This window comes from Sinohyriopsis cumingii, chromosome 19 (genome assembly GCF_028554795.1).
Source record: "Sinohyriopsis cumingii isolate HCF-2022 chromosome 19, ASM2855479v2, whole genome shotgun sequence".
Classification (NCBI taxonomy): Eukaryota; Metazoa; Mollusca; class Bivalvia; order Unionida; family Unionidae; genus Sinohyriopsis; species Sinohyriopsis cumingii.
In genome coordinates this window covers 646,802-665,000 of record NC_142979.1, presented here as the reverse complement: position 1 = coordinate 665,000, position 18,199 = coordinate 646,802, and the positions used below count along the sequence as shown (strand labels likewise).

At 36.1% G+C, this 18,199-nt stretch overlaps 1 protein-coding gene across 5 annotated transcripts in view; it reads right to left on the bottom strand.

Annotated features, from left to right (window-relative positions):
* The window catches only part of LOC149775027 (sulfotransferase 1B1-like), a 16,422-nt gene extending 13 nt beyond the window's left edge, over window positions 1-16,409 (bottom strand). The window contains exons 1-6 of one of the 5 annotated variants that reach the window (XM_089943153.1): window positions 16,265-16,409; window positions 5,181-5,374; window positions 4,452-4,772; window positions 3,698-3,801; window positions 3,026-3,203; window positions 1-1,610 (exon numbers count right to left, since the gene is read on the bottom strand). The exon at window positions 1-1,610 is cut by the window's left edge and continues 13 nt beyond it. In XM_089943153.1, coding sequence (XP_089799279.1) covers window positions 1,498-1,610; window positions 3,026-3,203; window positions 3,698-3,801; window positions 4,452-4,772; window positions 5,181-5,358 — 894 coding nt within the window. In that variant the 5' untranslated portion in view covers window positions 5,359-5,374; window positions 16,265-16,409 and the 3' untranslated portion in view covers window positions 1-1,497. Of the gene's footprint in view, window positions 1,611-3,025; window positions 3,204-3,697; window positions 3,802-4,451; window positions 4,773-5,180; window positions 5,375-5,966; window positions 6,237-9,210; window positions 10,691-11,229; window positions 11,315-16,264 lie in introns of those variants that run through there. The other 4 variants (XM_089943150.1, XM_089943151.1, XM_089943154.1 and 1 more) reach the window with 4 other exon arrangements.
* Window positions 16,410-18,199: the final 1,790 nt, after the last annotated feature.

Sequence of the window (18,199 nt, the reverse complement as noted above, 5' to 3'; positions counted from 1 at the left end):
TTTATTGTCAAATACTCATTATTATAATAACATCTATACCTGAGCACCTTTACGTATATTACAGTAAAATACATAGCAATTCATGTGATAAATTTGTGCATCATCTTAATCGACACACATCATTCGTTGATCATAGAGGACAAAAAATTATATATCTAAAAATGGAAGAAAGTACATGCAATCGTAGTAAAGAAAATCACGTTAAGAGAATTACAGAGCTGTTGTGTAAAATTTGGCAATAAAACGGGTTCATTCTAATACAGTATAGACTGCATTAACTTACACAATATCCGGTCAAAGGGCCTGTTGTTGATTAGCTGACACCAGTTACAAAGACGTTTCGCAGAGCATTAACAAAATCTGATAATAGTCAAAATTTTATCAAATGCCGCCATAAATATTTACGAAATTCACGAAAAGTGTTAAAAGTATAGTTCATTATTGAACTGATTTAGACTATTAAAATTCCTAGATTGAAATACATTCAAAATGTTTTCATCAAGTATCTCCGGTGATATGATTGCAAGAAATTTGCAACAACCTAATGTTCTTAAACAAAATGTTACCTCAACGAAAAAACATTTTGTGAGTACTTGTATTAAAATGTAAGTATTTTGTTTGCTGAGTCATTGGTTTTTACATAGGTTTATTTTGGATATTCTACTATTTTCATACCACTGACATATCCTATGCTTATATTGACTCATTCTGAATTTACATTTTTCAAAATCTGTATGATTTGTTCACAATCAACTACAGGATATTAATTTAGTACACACATACGAACTACTATTAGTAAACTTGCCACTTTTTCATTCCTTGTGAGCATTATTAAAGCAAATGCAATACATGATCCATGTCAATGTTAAATGCATCTGACATAGGTTTCACAACTTGCAGAGAGCGGATTTAAAACTTAGCATTTAGTTTCAGGTTCCAGGTTCTGCCTCTGAAGGAAAACAACCAGATTAAATATTCTATAAAGTCAAAACAGACTGAGAAATTTCATTGTTCTAGTCAAAGCAGGAAAAGCTATAGAAAATATTTTACATGTCATAATCAGGACCAAGAATCATTCAATAAAACAGTAGCACAGTCAAAACATGGTACCAGTCATTACGCTGTTCCGGTTCCACGCTATGTATATTTGTTTATATATCAAATAAGTAACAAATAACCAACATTTAATTTATTTTGGTATTATCATCTTGTTTGTTTCTTACTTTGATCATCCCAAAGTAGTATGACATGATTTACCTGTATATCCTTTAATTATCTGAAAAACCTGAAATTTGGTGAGAACAGTCTGCTTCTCCTTACGATTTATTTTTGTAGTAAATGTAGAAAAGCAATCTAACTGATTATTTAAACAATCAACATCATAAAAGCTAAATTTTGATTTGCATTCATACGTTCTATTCACCTACAATGTATACATATCATACGTGGCTTCGACACCAACTCCAATTCCATACCAAGTATATGTTAATGCAGTCATCATACCATGCATCTAAACTGAAATTTTGAGTTCTTCATTCTCTCGGTATACACTGTATCAAAGAGTTCGTTCTGTGCCACCGTGAACCAGTTCTTCCAGTCTCCAACTTGACCTGAAGAGTTACAGATAATCGATTACTACTTGTTTACTTTCTCGAAGTGGGGCTATTTTTATGGAGGTTTATGGGGTCGGTTTGAACCCGATGGTTCAATTATCTCACTAATATTGGTCCAAAATAAAACTGTATAATCGTATTTCTTACTGAATCTATCGCTAATTATATTAAATTATCCCAAAAAGTCTATTAAAAAATGAGCAACGTAATATCTTGTACCCGAGAAACATGTGCAATGCAATTTTGTATGCAGGTCGTCATCTTCACTAGGCAAGGTTTCAATATGTTAACCCCGTATACACCTTGGTGGATCTAGCATATATTTTATTGTTTTGTCCTAGCTACATCTATTGAATATAATGTATTGCCTCCCTTAGTGTGTAATGCCAAGTAACCAAATAGTGTGTAACAGCGGTGCATTGTAAATCGGCCAAAAACGGTGGAGGCAAATGACTTTTAAAAGGATACTTTGTAAGTTTAACATTGAAAGTGTGACTACATACCAGAGAGAAGCCAATACAGGTGTATTTGAGTGAAAGTTATTTCTACAAACACAGACCAGCAGTAGAAAATTGCTTATTTCTGATTCCAATCAAGCTGTGTGTTCTCCTTGTCTCGATCATGTAGGAGCAATGTTCAAATTTGAACAAATTAATTTTTGATTGGATGTGGTGGCTTTCCGCCGCATTCGATGAAATTCGCCAACCCGAGGCACATAAATACTCGAATGGCTCGATATACCAATGTGTAGATAGGGTTAACACATCGGAACCTTGGCTAGCGAAGATGGCAGTTCGTATGTTTGAATGCAGTTGATGTTACAAAATCGCGGTAGAAACCGATTCGATCATGAGAATCGTTCATTCTGTCGTTGTAACAACCATAAATTTTCAAACCAAACATGAAAACGTAAATATCGAAAATTTTCATCAAAAGCGTTTAATAGGAATTAATTATCGACTAAAAGCAGGTATACACAGATGAAAAAACTAAACTCCACTTATATAACCAAAAAATCAGTAATATCATTTTAAAAGTACGTGAGCACAACATTCTTCTACACTGGAAGTTCCCATCGGCCGATGGGACGTGAACGGACCATATGCCAGAACTGCTCAAGGCTGAGCAAGGGAATATAATTAGCTTCCTTTTCAAACGATTTTAACAAAATAGGCCAAAAAAAAGTTCCATTCAGATAAACGATTGAACATGGTGCAATATTAACATTTACTTGAACTTGTATATGCGGTCCTCGTATGTCGTGTACAAATGACAGACTGGTGTACATTTTAGAAAAAGTGTATATTTCCTTTAAGGTTTTGGCATGTTTTGACATCAAATGATGCCGGAGAAGAAAGATGAAATCTATACAAGTAATATAATTAAATGAACAATATATGTTCAGTCCTCACCCTTTCGGTACATCCCTGGCTCTTTGCCCCTCCATTCATCTGCTGTGGCCATTTCAAGAGGATTTTTCTCTTTCTTCATCCTTTCAAAATCACACGCTTCTGCTATGCTCGTTATTAATCCTTCGTCCTCCTTTACTCCAAGAAACCGAGCTAGTTGCTTGATTTCCTTCGTATCGTCCTACAGGATATGAAATTTGACAATGGTGAAACTGTAAGAATCTAAATGAATGCCTTTGTCATCTATATGCATTTACTTTTGTACGTAGGTATTTATGCATGTGTGGATGCACGCATTACTAAATGTGTTGGTGGGCCCTGCGTGGCTGAGTGGTCTAAAGCGCTCACCATTACGGATCACTGCCATCTCACCTGTCTGCGTGGGTTTGAGTCTCGGGCTCGGTCAATGTGAGTATTTGAGAAAGCTTGGCAGTAGCTTCTCGTGGGTCGGTGGTTCTTTCCGGGGTTTTCCCGGGTTCTTCCGGTACCATTGATAATGGCCGCTATGTATAGTTTATCTTGTTCTGAAAAATGGCGTTAATCCCTACAAGAACAACAATAACAACTAAATGTATTGTGTTTAACACAGCTTTAATAATAATAATAATAATAATAATAATAATAATAAAGTGGTTGCGCTTACTTTAATGCATATGAGTATTCTAACTACTTTACCTTTTTCATGTCTTCGTAGCTTATGATGTGTATTGGATAATCTGGATTATCTTGGATAACCTTTTCCCAGTCTAGTGTGTAGTCGAACCATGAGCCATAGTCCACTGAAAGTATGTCAAATTATTTATAACTGTAATATTCTTGAATTGAGGGCTTCTGTCTTCTACAGAAAATATTTTATTCTGCCTAGTATTATTTTTGTACTTTCGACATCACCAACTAGTAATAACGTAAAATTTAGATATATAACATAAATTTCAGAGAAGCATATACATGCTAGATACTTTTTAATTTATAAACTTTTACATAATACCGAAGCAAGATGTTAATTTCTCTTCTTAAGAAACCTTACTGAATATGAAAATAGATTTATATGTTCAGTTCTCTCAAATTAAATTTTGTTCAGCATTTTCTTAGTCACGCCTTGCAACAAGTCGCTCACTTGTTGTCGGACTGTCCCTCCTCCAAATTCAATTTTGCACGGACGTTTGAAGATCAAATCAGATGTTAAAGTACCACATTTCAATATGGCGGTATTTCTTTTCTTCCTGTACTAAACATATTGTACCCCCTCACCCAGCACTCACATTCTGCAGACAACAGATTTTACTTTTGCAATTAATTTTGATTGAACGCATTTTTTTTTAAGAGAAAGGTTTAGGTCGAACCCTACATTTAACCCCAAATGAAGTAACGGATTGGACTGAATAAATACCTCATTTTGTCGAAAAATATTTATTACATTTAAATTTACCTTGACCTTTAATGAAACGATGGATATAATTCTCCCATTTTCCACCATATTCATATTCGAGAATCTTAAAGTGGTGGTTAAAAAACGAAACCGCAACATCCTTTGGGTTTCTCAGAATGTAAACAATTTTACATTTTCGTTTGACAAAGTCCTCTGGAAGCATCCGGAAATAGATATGAGAGTTGAGGACTCTGGGAGATTTAATGTTGTCGTACATTGGCTGAGTTACGCCTTCTAGCATGGCCGTCTCTTTGATAAGATTTATCCTGTCAGCTGACCCATTAAGCAACATGGATGCTACTTCCCATAGCCAATGTGTACCTATAAAAAACACAAAATAAAACAAATCCTTTGGGGTATATAATTATAATGTAAATAACTGCAGTCAGAAAGATAAAAGACACGAAAATTAAATTATAAGACATACAGTTAACGTTTTCTTTTAGTAGTCACACATCTGTAGTGTCACTCCGAGTTCTGAGCGATGGAGCTCTAAAGATTGCAGACGAGACCATGCAAAACTTTGTGCACATAATACTGAAACCACTTTAAGTTATAAAATTATCTTCTATGTTGCAAATGTGACTTTATCTTTTAGACTGTTTAGAATGTTTTATATAGACAAATGAACATTTGAAAACAAATGATTTATTTCTTGAAAGAGGAAACAATGAACCAAAACTGTTTATGGTTTTCGTATCAAAATACTGACCAAAAAAATGGACATACCTGCTTTGGGATAAGCACATACTAAAACGTCATCATTTCTTGCCTTCCATGTGCGGATAGACCTGACTACTTCCTCTTGTTCTGGGATAATTTTGTCAAAGGTAGGAAGATAATACCCGTCGATGTCCAACACACGTATAGCCTCACCCTCTTCATCTTTCAGGTACTTGATCGGCATGACTGTCTGCTAGGGCCTGAAATTAAAAGTATAAAAGAAGAACAAGATAAGAAACCCATATAAAAAGTCATCTTTCGAAATTATCATTCAAGAGCACAGTTTTGAGGGACTACATTTCATACACATATAGATCCATCTTCCTAAACTAACATATCTTCAGCACGTCCAATACGTGTGACCATTCCAGCCACAAACCCCTAACCTCAACGGAATCTGAATAAAGTATAATAATTATATTCAAAAAAAAAAAAAATACTAAAGGAAGACTAAACAGTTTAAAAGCGTCCATTAAACCTGAAGCTTTTGTTGTTCAATTAAAGTTAGTGAGAATTGATCTTGGAACTTTGAATTGAACATATATAAATGTTTAAACCATTATACTATGAATCATGTCATTAAGAACAAGAATGCAAATGAAAGCCGCGCAAAAAGACTAATGGTCAGATACATAAAGACAAAGACAGCAAGATAGATAGAACTCGGTTCCGTTACTATTGACTCAATTGACTACTATGTATACTTGTGTCCACCTTCTAGATAACATTAACTGCAAGCAATTAAAAAATATAGTCACAAACAATAGCTCTACAATCACCGTTTATGCATACCAGTTCTACACAGCTTGTTAATCCATTGCCGTTCTATGAAGAGAGATTTAGTAATAGGTTGTTGTATCGTATTTTTTTGGCCAGATAATGTACTTTTCAACCTTAACTTTCTAAATATTCCGCAGCTGCCTAATGCAATCAGTTCCACGCTTATACATCTCCATGCAGCATTCGATAAAGAATGAAGTTCGGAGAAGATTAATTCGTCAGTTCTACAAATCCGTCTACGACCGGATAATTCAATTTGCGGCCGTAGGAAACACTAGTGTCACGTAGAATGCTAATAGAGTTTTAACATTTCCGTTTGTACACGACTGAACTCTACGGTACCTCAAACAACGCCAAGAAAGCATTAACTGCACTTGGCAGAGTCGGCATTTTAAAGTCGTGTTTTGTATAACACTAATTTTGCAAAACCGCTGTAGAAAGGAATCAGATATGCTAGCTCCTGATTAAGAAAAGATCCGTATCCAGACAGGCTTGTATTTGTTATTAATAGGCCCAATTTCAGATGAGCATTGATTGCTCGTTGATTTGAGTGGCCATAGGTTGCATGTAGAGGTGTGTATTTAATCCGGGCCATGGAGTAATATCAATCTTATATTAAAGTGTTGAGGCACAGGCATCTCAAACAATCACTGCAGTAAGAAATGTCAGAAGATTGGTGAGATAAAAGAAAATCAAAAAATTTAAACACATTTATACAGATATATATCTAAAATTCATATACATATAAATCTAATTGGCAACATATTTTCTGGGTGGATGGGGTGAAATATAAATATTCGTCAATATGTTCGATGCCATTCAAACTATTTTCTACAAATTATAGCTTGCCTAAAAAACCGAACATTAATCATCTGTCCGCCACGGTAGCATTGCCTGTAAGGATGGTAGTTCCAAAGTAATTCACAACAAATCGTTGCCAATCGGATATCAGAAAAATTAGTGTGACACCATTTCCAAAGTCATGGTCGCGTTTCAGTTTTTTTTTATGTGTTGCTGTGTACTTGGTCTAAGTAACAAAGGGAGAATAATCTTCAGCATAGGACACGAGATTTAAGACTTTGGAAATATTTCACACTAATTTTTCTGATATCCCATTCAAAGTGATTTGTCCTGGCTTAATTTGGAACTGCCATTCTTAAAGTCATTAGACCATGGGGGATGGATGACTAACATTCGTTCGTTTAGGAAAAGTATGGTTCGTAAAAAATTACTTCAATAGGCATCGGAGAAAAATGAACGGAACATTTTTATTGCACCACCATCCACCCAGATAACACACACACACACACACACACACACACATATATATATATATATATATATATATATATATATATATATATATATATATATATATATATATATATATTTACATATGTATATATATATATATATATATATATATATATATATATATATATATATATATATATATATGATATTTTCTTCCCTCTAATATTAAGACATTTCTTACTATCAAAGGCCTCTGGTTGAGGTCACAATGCATTATCACCCTCGTTCTATGTGTCATCGATTTATGGTTCACCATAGAGCGTCTCTGCCCCTTTGAGCACAGTCGATCAAATATATCTCTTGGAATTTTGTTTAGCAGTTTTCTTCGACAGATTTTAATTTAAATTTTACAACAGGACTTCTAAATGAAGCGCAGCTCAAACAGAAACGTTATTTTGCTTTTATTATTGGTATCAAGTGTCATTTTGTAGAGGTATTTGAACGGCTTATATCGTCCGCACGCTCTGGGTGCTTGGATTAGTCCATTCTTCTAATTTTCTTAAAAATAAAAACTATTAAATTCATGGCTGGAGCTGCGATTTCCCATATTTCTTTTTTAGATAAGCATGCCTACCCAAGTGCTAAATTATATTATTTTGTGTTCAATTAGTTCCATGCATATGAATGTAATTCTTAGTCAATTAAACATTGATTTTAATCCGGAATAAAGTTGTGAAGAGAGTTAATTTTGTGAATGAATAGTAATGCGGTAAACACTTGAAAAGATGTGCAGAATGTTTTCATTATATCCATTCATATCAGCTAACACAATGTAATAGTGAGATAATAGTGTCTCGATCTTAAGCAACAAAGGGATTTGAACTCAGGGAATCAGGCGTCTTACCAGTTATATATACACACACACATATATATATATATATATATATATATATATATATATTAATAAACGCGCTAGTTTTTATGAAGTATTTCACACTTAAATGGTTTGGTTTCATTGAGTTTAACGCCATTTTTCAACACATTATGGGGCATGCATGGCGACCAGTATCTTTGGCAGAGGAAAAGGCCAGGATGAACCATTGACCCACGGGAAACTACTGGCAAGCTTTCACATATACCCACCTGCGATCGAGCCGAGACTCAAGTGATCTGTAAAGGTGAGCGCTTTAGACCACCCGGGGTCAGTTCTACAATACATTTTTAACAAAATATAGAAGAAAATAAAACTATTACATTAACGACTATTCTTAATACGAATTGACTTAACTGGTGTGTGTGTGGCATAGTCAAATATCACGTATAGTACGTAATGGGTTAGGTTTCATTAACGTTAAATTTTTTTTTACTTAAATGTTCTGTTTTACCGAAAATGTGTTTATATGAACTAATATAGACTATTTAGCATTATATTTCACAAGTGAAAGAGTTGACACTTATTTGTAAAATTAGTTATGTACATATTAGTGGTGATTTAGTGACATTGTTTATGTATTTGTGATAACTGGTTATTTATGTTGTTTTCTGTACGAGATTTGAACACTAGACTAGATATATTAGTTGTTACCGTTGTACAGTGTGGTCACTTGCAAAGGCATGTCTGCTTTAGAAACCAGGATACAAGGAGGTAGTTTAATGTGGCTGGTGGTCTACATAAAAGGGAAAATATTAGACCAGTTTTAGATGTATATTTTGCCACTAACCAATAATTAGGATACCAACAAAGTGTGAGAGATTTAAGCTCAAGATTACTTCATTAACAAAGGTTAGCAAACTGGATTACGAATTGTGCTACAATAGACAGTACAGTGTGTACATAAAGACAAGTGAGCAGAAAATATGAATATTCCAAACTCTTGATTGTGGGGAACGTCATAATGTTTGAGACTAAAATGACATGATTCTTATTATTATCCAAATACACGTAGAATTGTGTTGTTGTCTTCATCGTAAAAACGCCTATGGCCATTATATGCATACGTACCTTTCTTTAGGGTACCGCTCCGGTGGCCTAGTGGTTAGAGCGTCCGCATCAGATGCGGGAGGTCACAGTTCGAACCCCGGTCGAGTCATACCATAGGCTTATAAATTGGTACTAGCAGCTGCAAAGTTAATCGCTCAGCATAAAGGAGTTAGTGTCAGGATAATATAACTGGGTGGGACATCATGCTACATGTCGGCGGCATGATGCTCAAGTGCTAGACATCACAATATTCTGTCACACTACAGACATCGTAGCGATGTGATCGACACATTTTTTAAAGCTACGTTAAAAATTCAAATAACACACACACGCACACACCACTTTCTTTAAGAACTACTGTCAAGATTGGACTGACTTGATTCCATTTTATTTCAAAGTGTATGTCCAAGTTTTATTCAATATTCACTTCTAATTGGCACTAAATGGATTATTCATTAGTGTCAGTGGCATTTCATTTTCACCATATACACTCCATGTTGTGTACACTTTATCCAAGTCACCATATACACTCCATGTGGTGTACACTTTATCCAAGTCACCATATACACTCCATGTTGGTGTACACTTTATCCAAGTCACCATATACACTCCATGTTGGTGTACACTTTATCCAAGTCACCATATACACTCCATGTTGGTGTACACTTTATCCAAGTCACCATATACACTCCATGTTGGTGTACACTTTATCCAAGTCACCACATACACTCCATGTTGGTGTACACTTTATCCAAATCACCACATACACTCCATGTGGTGTACACTTTATCCAAGTCACCATATACACTGAATGTAGGTGTACACTTTATCCAAGTCTGTGAGAAAGAGGTATTGAGTTATTTTATTACAGCCCTAACACTAACCTCTTAATGCTGAGCGCCTTGCGAGGGAGCTGTTAGTACCATTACTGTACCTCTTTGGTATGACTCAGCCGGGGATCGAACCCATGACCTCCCGCATCCGAGGCGGACGCTCTAACTACTAGGCCACCGGAGTATTATTGTATATGAGGCATATGTTATACAATATAATATGAATCAACTAGCTAAATTGTCCCTTAATGCGTGGCCAGGTCTATAGCTACGTAGGCATCATTGTGTACGATAATTTTGTACTTAATTATACCACTGATCGTCTGGTAAGTTAGTTAACTGATGATGTCAATTTCGATGTTTCCTCTACTTCATAATGTGATGATTATTTGTTATTTCAAAGAATGGCCTGTTGTACCAAGAACACCTAGTCCGAAACATTGTATTTTTTATGCTTCCTTTTGATAAATATCTAGTAAAACAAATCGCAGTCATCTAGGTAGTAATCGCAGTCATCTAGGTAGTAATCGTAGTCATCTAGGTAGTAATCGTAGTCATCTAGGTAATTCAACAACAGTGTTGGTCACGATGGTGTTGACCCAGGTATATACTGTGGTGTAGATTTTAGCTCTTAATTGGTACTAAGCGACACCAAATGTCTTACTGGCAAGATGAACCTGGGTGTATCGGCTTACTAACACCGCTGGGTACATTTATATTCGCTATAAATATGTCGCATGGACTCATTGCACCCAGACACTCATGAGACAATGTCAACCGTGCAAGGTTCATCTGGTAAAACCATTAAATAGCGGCCTGACCGGTTACTGCAGGATGTTTGCATAATCAAAGTGCAATATAGGTGTAGGGGTGTGTTTCTGTGTAATTTGATGTGTTATTTGAATTTAACGTAGCTTTAAAGACAGTCCAATTAGATACACATCGACTATGCACTATATATCGTAAGGACATTCCAATCATAATACCATGAGACGCATGACGCTTAATAAATTCCCCTTAAATTAGTCCAGTCAGTTAACTAATATAGCGACACCTTCAGCCTTTGCCTAAATATCATGCTTGTCCCTGTTCAACTCATGTTTTGAATTCGTAAGCAGACGTTCTGATTCGCCTCGGTTTGAGCTAGTTTTGTATTCATATCAGAACTGACTGTTTGTTGAGTATATAATGTATACCATGTACTTACCTACCTATGTAGAACTACATAGCCGCTCTATCAACAAATGCTGAGCTAGGTTAGTGACATTGTGGTATATGTACTGATGTACATGTATATGAATCAATGAGTGGTAAGAAAACCAAGGGGCTCCAGAGGGAATCAGGGATCGACCATTTCATTATCGGGAGTGAGTGCATATGATTTAAAAATTAAGTACAGCCTCAAATTAGGTTGAAAATCTGAGGTCATCCGCCAGTTCAGACCTATACACCCACACACCAGAAACATGGTTGACTTAAAATGGTAAGTTTCATAGCATTTAAATTTAGGTAGATATCAGAATTGTTCGACGCGAGCTTGATGTTAAAAAAAATAACAATAATCTGAAGGAAAAAAAATCATACAGAGTGAAACAAATGCCTTAGATTACCCTCATGACTCGTTCCTACATAGGACCCTCTCCATCATACACACACACACACACACACACACACACACACACACACACACACATATATATATATATATATATATATATATATATATATATATATATATATATATATATATATATATCATGTTATCATATACTTCCTTTGTTACGTGTTATAAACAGTAACAATAAAGAGTGAAGACAATAAGATTTATAAAATTTAACAAATAATTTATTTCCCTAGAAAAACAAGGAAGAAAGAATTTACGGTTTTAAGAATCAAATCCAAAAATAATCCAAGTATAATCCAAGAATTAAAAATTATTATTCCTAATAATATAATGTTCTAATGAATTTTAGTTCGAGTCCCGACGAAAATCCAAAATAGAAGGTGATGACATATGCTATAGCCAGTGTAGTCCTATATGTCAACTGTTCCCTGCTGATCCACAAACAATATTCCGGTGTTTGAATTCCGAATAAATGTCTTTGTCCAAGAATTCTGTATGAGCACTTAAATATTCCAGGGAAAAATAATTAATCTTTTACAATCCACATAATTTGAAGAAAAATCAAAATATAACTCCAACTGGTCACACAAAACGAACACATTGACATCAAGTGTTTAGAAGCCCGACTGACTATATTCTCTATAGACAAATGTTATACACTTACTAGAGACACAAAACAGATTTCCGTATGAGGGTCACGTGATTACTTTCTAGGAACAGATCGAATCTTCAAATACTTAAATCCACGTACACCTACTCAGCCTCGATTTCACTCTTATCAATCCCACATTACGAATGAATAAAAAAAGTTGTCTACTCGATTCTTAATCAAGGCCAAGAACTAGGTCAGCTTTTAGATACAAAGTTCTATTATTAGGTGTTTACGAAAAACAGTCAGGTCAAACTAATTTCTGGAAAATGTCAAATTCCAATGAACAAAATTACATTACTATAAAATGTAAAGGAAAATTTAAAACTAACAAACAAATTAAATCAAAAACATTAAATCAAATCTACATAAGACATTCGTACGATATAGTTCATATTTACCCTTCCGTTTTTCCTTGTAATAGATTAGTAACAACATTCTTCTCTTAATTAATTTTAAAGGTAATTTTACTAAAACTGAAATGAATTTAATCCAGGTTATTCTCATTCTAATTCAACCATAGATAACCCAGTATGAATGTCCCAGGGTATTACAAAGACGTGCCCCAAAGACTGGTCCAAGTCCTTGATGCAGTGGGATTGAGTGAGGACATCAGATGGAAGAAAATCATGACGTGACTGGATATAGAAGAATTAACTTCTATAGTAAGGGATAAGAAGTAGACTGTACATGTTTTCGGTAGTCATGCAGAGGCGACTGCCATCATAAGGTTACCTTTAGATGTCGATATGGTTTTCAGTTGCACATCTGTCACAGTGGTCCAGGATCGCGAGTCTCAGTTGGAAGATAATTGGACACTTCTTGTCAGGGAGGAAGACACAGCTCCAGTCTATGTCAAGTTTTACACCATCCAGTGCATTCGGTAGAGTTGGGTCGATATGGTTGCTCAGTTATCCACAAAAACAATATTCATTTGAACAGCAGTGATATGAAGGAATATCATGATTGACATGAACCGACGAATACAGCCAGCATAGGAATGCTACAGTTTGATAAGGTTTATGCACTGCGATCATTTTCTTGGCCGCAGCAATAATATCAGTGGATAACAAGACGCAGACGGTACAGCTGGCTATCACAAGAAACAGTCTCCATCATCCAGTAAACAAGAGTCTGCAGGTCCCAGTTGGTCATCAATTAAGCGCCTATAAACATCTGGAATGGAGATTATCTGTCTTGTTTGGTGAAAAACGTCTGCTCTGGCAATTCAATAACACCCAATACAAATGCTATGTCTTTTTGAAAATGATCAGAAAACAGTTTATCAACCCGATGGTGGAGAAAATGTCTTAAGCAGTTATCATTGCAAAACTTGCATGTTTTATATGATGGGGAGTACACTTTTATCTTTATGGCATCCCGCAAATTTACTGTTTTGCACTGAGTTATGCTTGAGGCAATTATATTCTTGGGTAGAGAGAGCTTCTGCCCATATTACTTTATATAAGATGAGAACATGTTCAAGTATAAAGTGTATGGTCCTGCTCAAGCTCAACATTGTAGCATTTTACTTGATATTTTAAGACAAGAGGCAAGACATCTTTGCTAGGATACCTTACGACAACATCGGACCGAAGCTGATTAGGGCATGCCAGTCTCCTTTAGCAATGGTTGGACATCAAATTAAAGTTCTTTACGTCATGATAAGGGTAATATTTTGTTTATTTATTGACTTTTCAAGTGGCATGGGTTGAACTTCTTAAAAACGTGGCGTGCAAAATGATCCCAGCAAGCTACGGAGTCAGTTCTTCCAGCAAAATACGTAACGAGGTCGATGTTACTGTGCGAAGCGTCTGTATTTCAAATCTCGGTTTTTACCTAGCATCGCAGACTTTGACAAAGGAAGACCCAGACCAAGAAAGTATTGATTTACCATGTGATCTGCTACTTATGGCTACATCTTTTGATGTAGCTTCTGTAAAATTTAAACTAGCCGCTTATCATCTAACGCAGGGAAGGCTGATTCACATGGAAGTTATTCTACGTCAAATTGAAACCAAATACACCATTTTCGTTCTAGGTCTAGGCGGGAAACTGCAGGAGGATGTACTTGACAATTTTTGATGGTACACTTTCAACAACAGATATATTAAGACAGTATGTCGCCTTCTCTATATCATATCTCCCATCAGAGATTCGTTGCACACCAAAAGCTCGTATCACTGAGATGTTCCGCGGTACTGGATCGGAGCTGAATATTTTACATCCAGGTAAGGACTACTGCCTAGATTGGACTGTGATTGATCCGAAGTTCTATCTCCATTTCCTTCAATACCAGTGTTGTTACTGGCATAGAAAGGTACTACCAAAAAGGATTGCTTTGGACAACTTGATCCGGGCCATATGTCAGGAGCATCTAGTAAACAAAGAAACTGCCATAAACATGTTAGCCTACTGTCTGAAACAGGAGGGAAAGCTGAATACATACCCCGTCCTCTGCAAATCGATGAGATACAGCGCAATGCTGCGAGGTGGCATATAGCTTTTCTTATCAATACAAAATTCGGATCCCTTCGTGACAAAGACGAAACTTTTAGACAGCTGATAATGGCAAAAAGGCAAAGAAAATTCCATAATTTTTCGCAATGGACACGTTCATTCGTAAACGAGAAACGAATTTGTGAAGTGTCTTGCAACTGCCATTCTGTCAAATGTCTTGAACGTACATTTCGTAATAAAGTAGAAACAGTACCAACGCTCTTTAATGTTATTTTTTTAATGTAAATAGCTGAAAGTTAACCCTGTGTTGCGCGTTGTATTTGTGTGTGTGTTGTGTGTAAAAATAAATAACATACCCATATAATCTTTAATACTTTCAAATGGATGGCTGTAGAAGACATTAATATATCCTACACATTCTTGAAAATCATTTGATTTATTTTACACCCAGTTGAATATCGAGAATAAATTGGCAACCAATAACTTGTGTAATATACGTCTCCCGAGTGGTTAGTCAGTAACGTAATTCTCATAATAGTAGCGCGATTCGCACCATGACTTGTTTGAAGAAAATCTGGTAACTCCCCACTGCATTGTAGTGATTGATTTGCAGCACTGTGTGACAGAACAATAGACCAATGACGTCATAAAGAATCATGTCATCAGACGTTATACTAGAACAGAACTATGCCGCCAACCCAGGTTCTAGAATAGACACTGTTAAGTACAAATTAGTATCTGCTCAGTTTTGTCTCCATTAACTTTACATTGTCAGAATGGTGCAATATTTTACTATACTGAACACGCACGTGCACTACACGTGTGTCTAAAGATAGTATAGTGTATTAGGAATACTTTGTAAACAAACTCTGTACACTTGTGTAGTAGACGCTTAAGGTTTTGGCTGATTAAATTTTGGCGAATGAACTAAAAGCAGATGTTTCGTCTATTTGAAAACTAAGAGGATAAAGTTCACGATGTGGACGAACATTCAAACAAGCAAATGAACGAACGTGATATTCGCAATGTCAACAGCAAACATGAGTCGCAGTAATTGAAAATACCGTTCTGGTCAAGAATATTCATATCTTTTAGAAAATAGAATGGCTCAGACTATGACCAGTGCTCTTCATTGTCTAAAAGATAATGCACATAAAAGCTTATTGAAATCAGGGCTATCTATCAGAGACGCACCATTTTACTAGTCAAAATGCCAGATTCAAGACAAAATGCAACTGAAGGTTTTGGTAGGAAACTACGAGCATCAGAGCCAACAATCCAAGACTGCAAAAATGTTATTTTCACTGGGTAAATGGAGTGTCACACAACAACCAACATTTACTTCTCAGTTTTGCCAGTGTAACTAATTTGATACAATGTTAGGCTTGCGATAGAAGACACAATATGATCCAGGTGATTACTGGGGTCCGTCTAACCGCGATATGCAAGTGACAAGGCATAAACATGTTTTCTTCAGCTGGTAATAAGAATGGTAATAAATATACTTACATGTAAGCAACTTGAATTTCCTCAAAATATACCTAGATCCTGCAAAACATGACACACACCGAAAGTTTACTGGAATTCATAGCAGCCTACATTTCAACCTGAAAATCCATTCTTCACATACTGCACCAAATTGACCCAATAATCCAGCCCCTCATAATCAGAAAGCAGAACTGAACTGGATCAATCTAGAAACAAAACCCATGCGCGTTCATTCACAATATGACTCTAAATTTCAATTTTAAGTAGACCAAAAATTACATTTTTTTTAAAACTGGTGTAGTGCGCGTGACTACGGTAGGTTCAAAGGTCGGTGAGCTGTGCTATGTGCGCATTAATATCGCTGTGTATTGATAGTCTACGGTAGTACATTTATTTTGGAATACAGCATAAATTCAATTACTTTGTTTCTTTTAGTGCATTTGTTTATATAAAAAGGAAGCCTTAGGTAGAAGATGAGTATATAATCAAAAGGTTACTGCATTTGTATAGGAAAATATTAATTCGTTTTCTCGGATGGATAGTTCACTCCCGCAGGTCGTGCATTATCCATCCGAAGAAAAAAAAATCGTTAATATTTTGCAGTAACCTATAATTATTAACGGTAGTGGTATAGCGGTTAAAAAAAGGGGCATATATAACCAGTTCGAGTTGGCAAAGCAACAAAATGATTTAAACATAAGTTTAATAAATGTACTTCATCTAATCTAAAAGTTACGTTAACTTTTGTGTTACATAGCAAGTCATAAAATGTGCATGTATTAACAATCTGGGGCGTTATAGTCGAGGTTCTTGTTCTTCGTTTTGGAAAAGGATTTACTATCATGTCTGGTAAGGGACTTTAGGACGTAGTCATGATTCTCGTGTAATAATTGTGACTATGATATTATGTTTTAACGACATCGTGATTTGCAAAACAAAACAAAACAACACAAGCAAACATCGTTATGGAGCCTTTATTATCCTAAGCATTTAAGAATATATGCATTATAGATATCAGCTTCTGTGTAGAGGAAAGGATATGAGGCACGGTATTTTCTGGACCTGCATGTGTTTGAAACATGTGCTTTTAATTCCGCACCAACGAGAGCAGCAGGGAGGGCGAATCGGACATTTTGTCCAAACGTCATTTGGTTTAATTAATACTTTCTGCACTCAGCGGATCCGGTGTCGTCAGCGCCCGGTAAAAAAAAAAAACGACGTCGTCGTCGGGGGATCGTCCAATCGTCATTTGGTTTAATTAATACCTTCTGCGCGCCGATCCCAGCGTCGTCAGCGTCCGGTAAAAAAGCGCGACGACCGCGTCGATGTCATCGCCCTCCCTGCTGCTAAGTGGTTACATACAATTTAACCGAATATTTGGTCAAGTCCGATACGATATCGTGTCCGAGGATCATGTAAATTTATCGTTACAAATCCATGTGGGGTCGACTGAGCATGACTAAAAAAGTTTCGAAAAACATTAAAGTCCATGTCACCGCCGCACCATGTCTGCCAAATATTTCGTAGCGTGTGTGTATCAACGCCGTTAAATACAGCAAGAATATTACAGTTGTCTCTGATTACTTTTGGAATCTGAGTGTATCGTTGAGTGACATATATCACGTCGGTGTTTTTATACCTGCCTCTGGAAAATATCCTAGCTGGGTTTTTTTGATTGTCTAACATAACATCATCGTACACGACTAAATTGTTAACGTCGCCATCAATATCATCGATACCTGGTGCATCATTGATATCTGCAGGGAGGGCGAATCGGACATTTTGTCCAAACGTCATTTGGTTTAATTAATACTTTCTGCACTCAGCGGATCCGGTGTCGTCAGCGCCCGGTAAAAAAAAACGACGTCGTCGTCGGGGGATCGTCCAATCGTCATTTGGTTTAATTAATACCTTCTGCGCGCCGATCCCAGCGTCGTCAGCGTCCGGTAAAAAAGC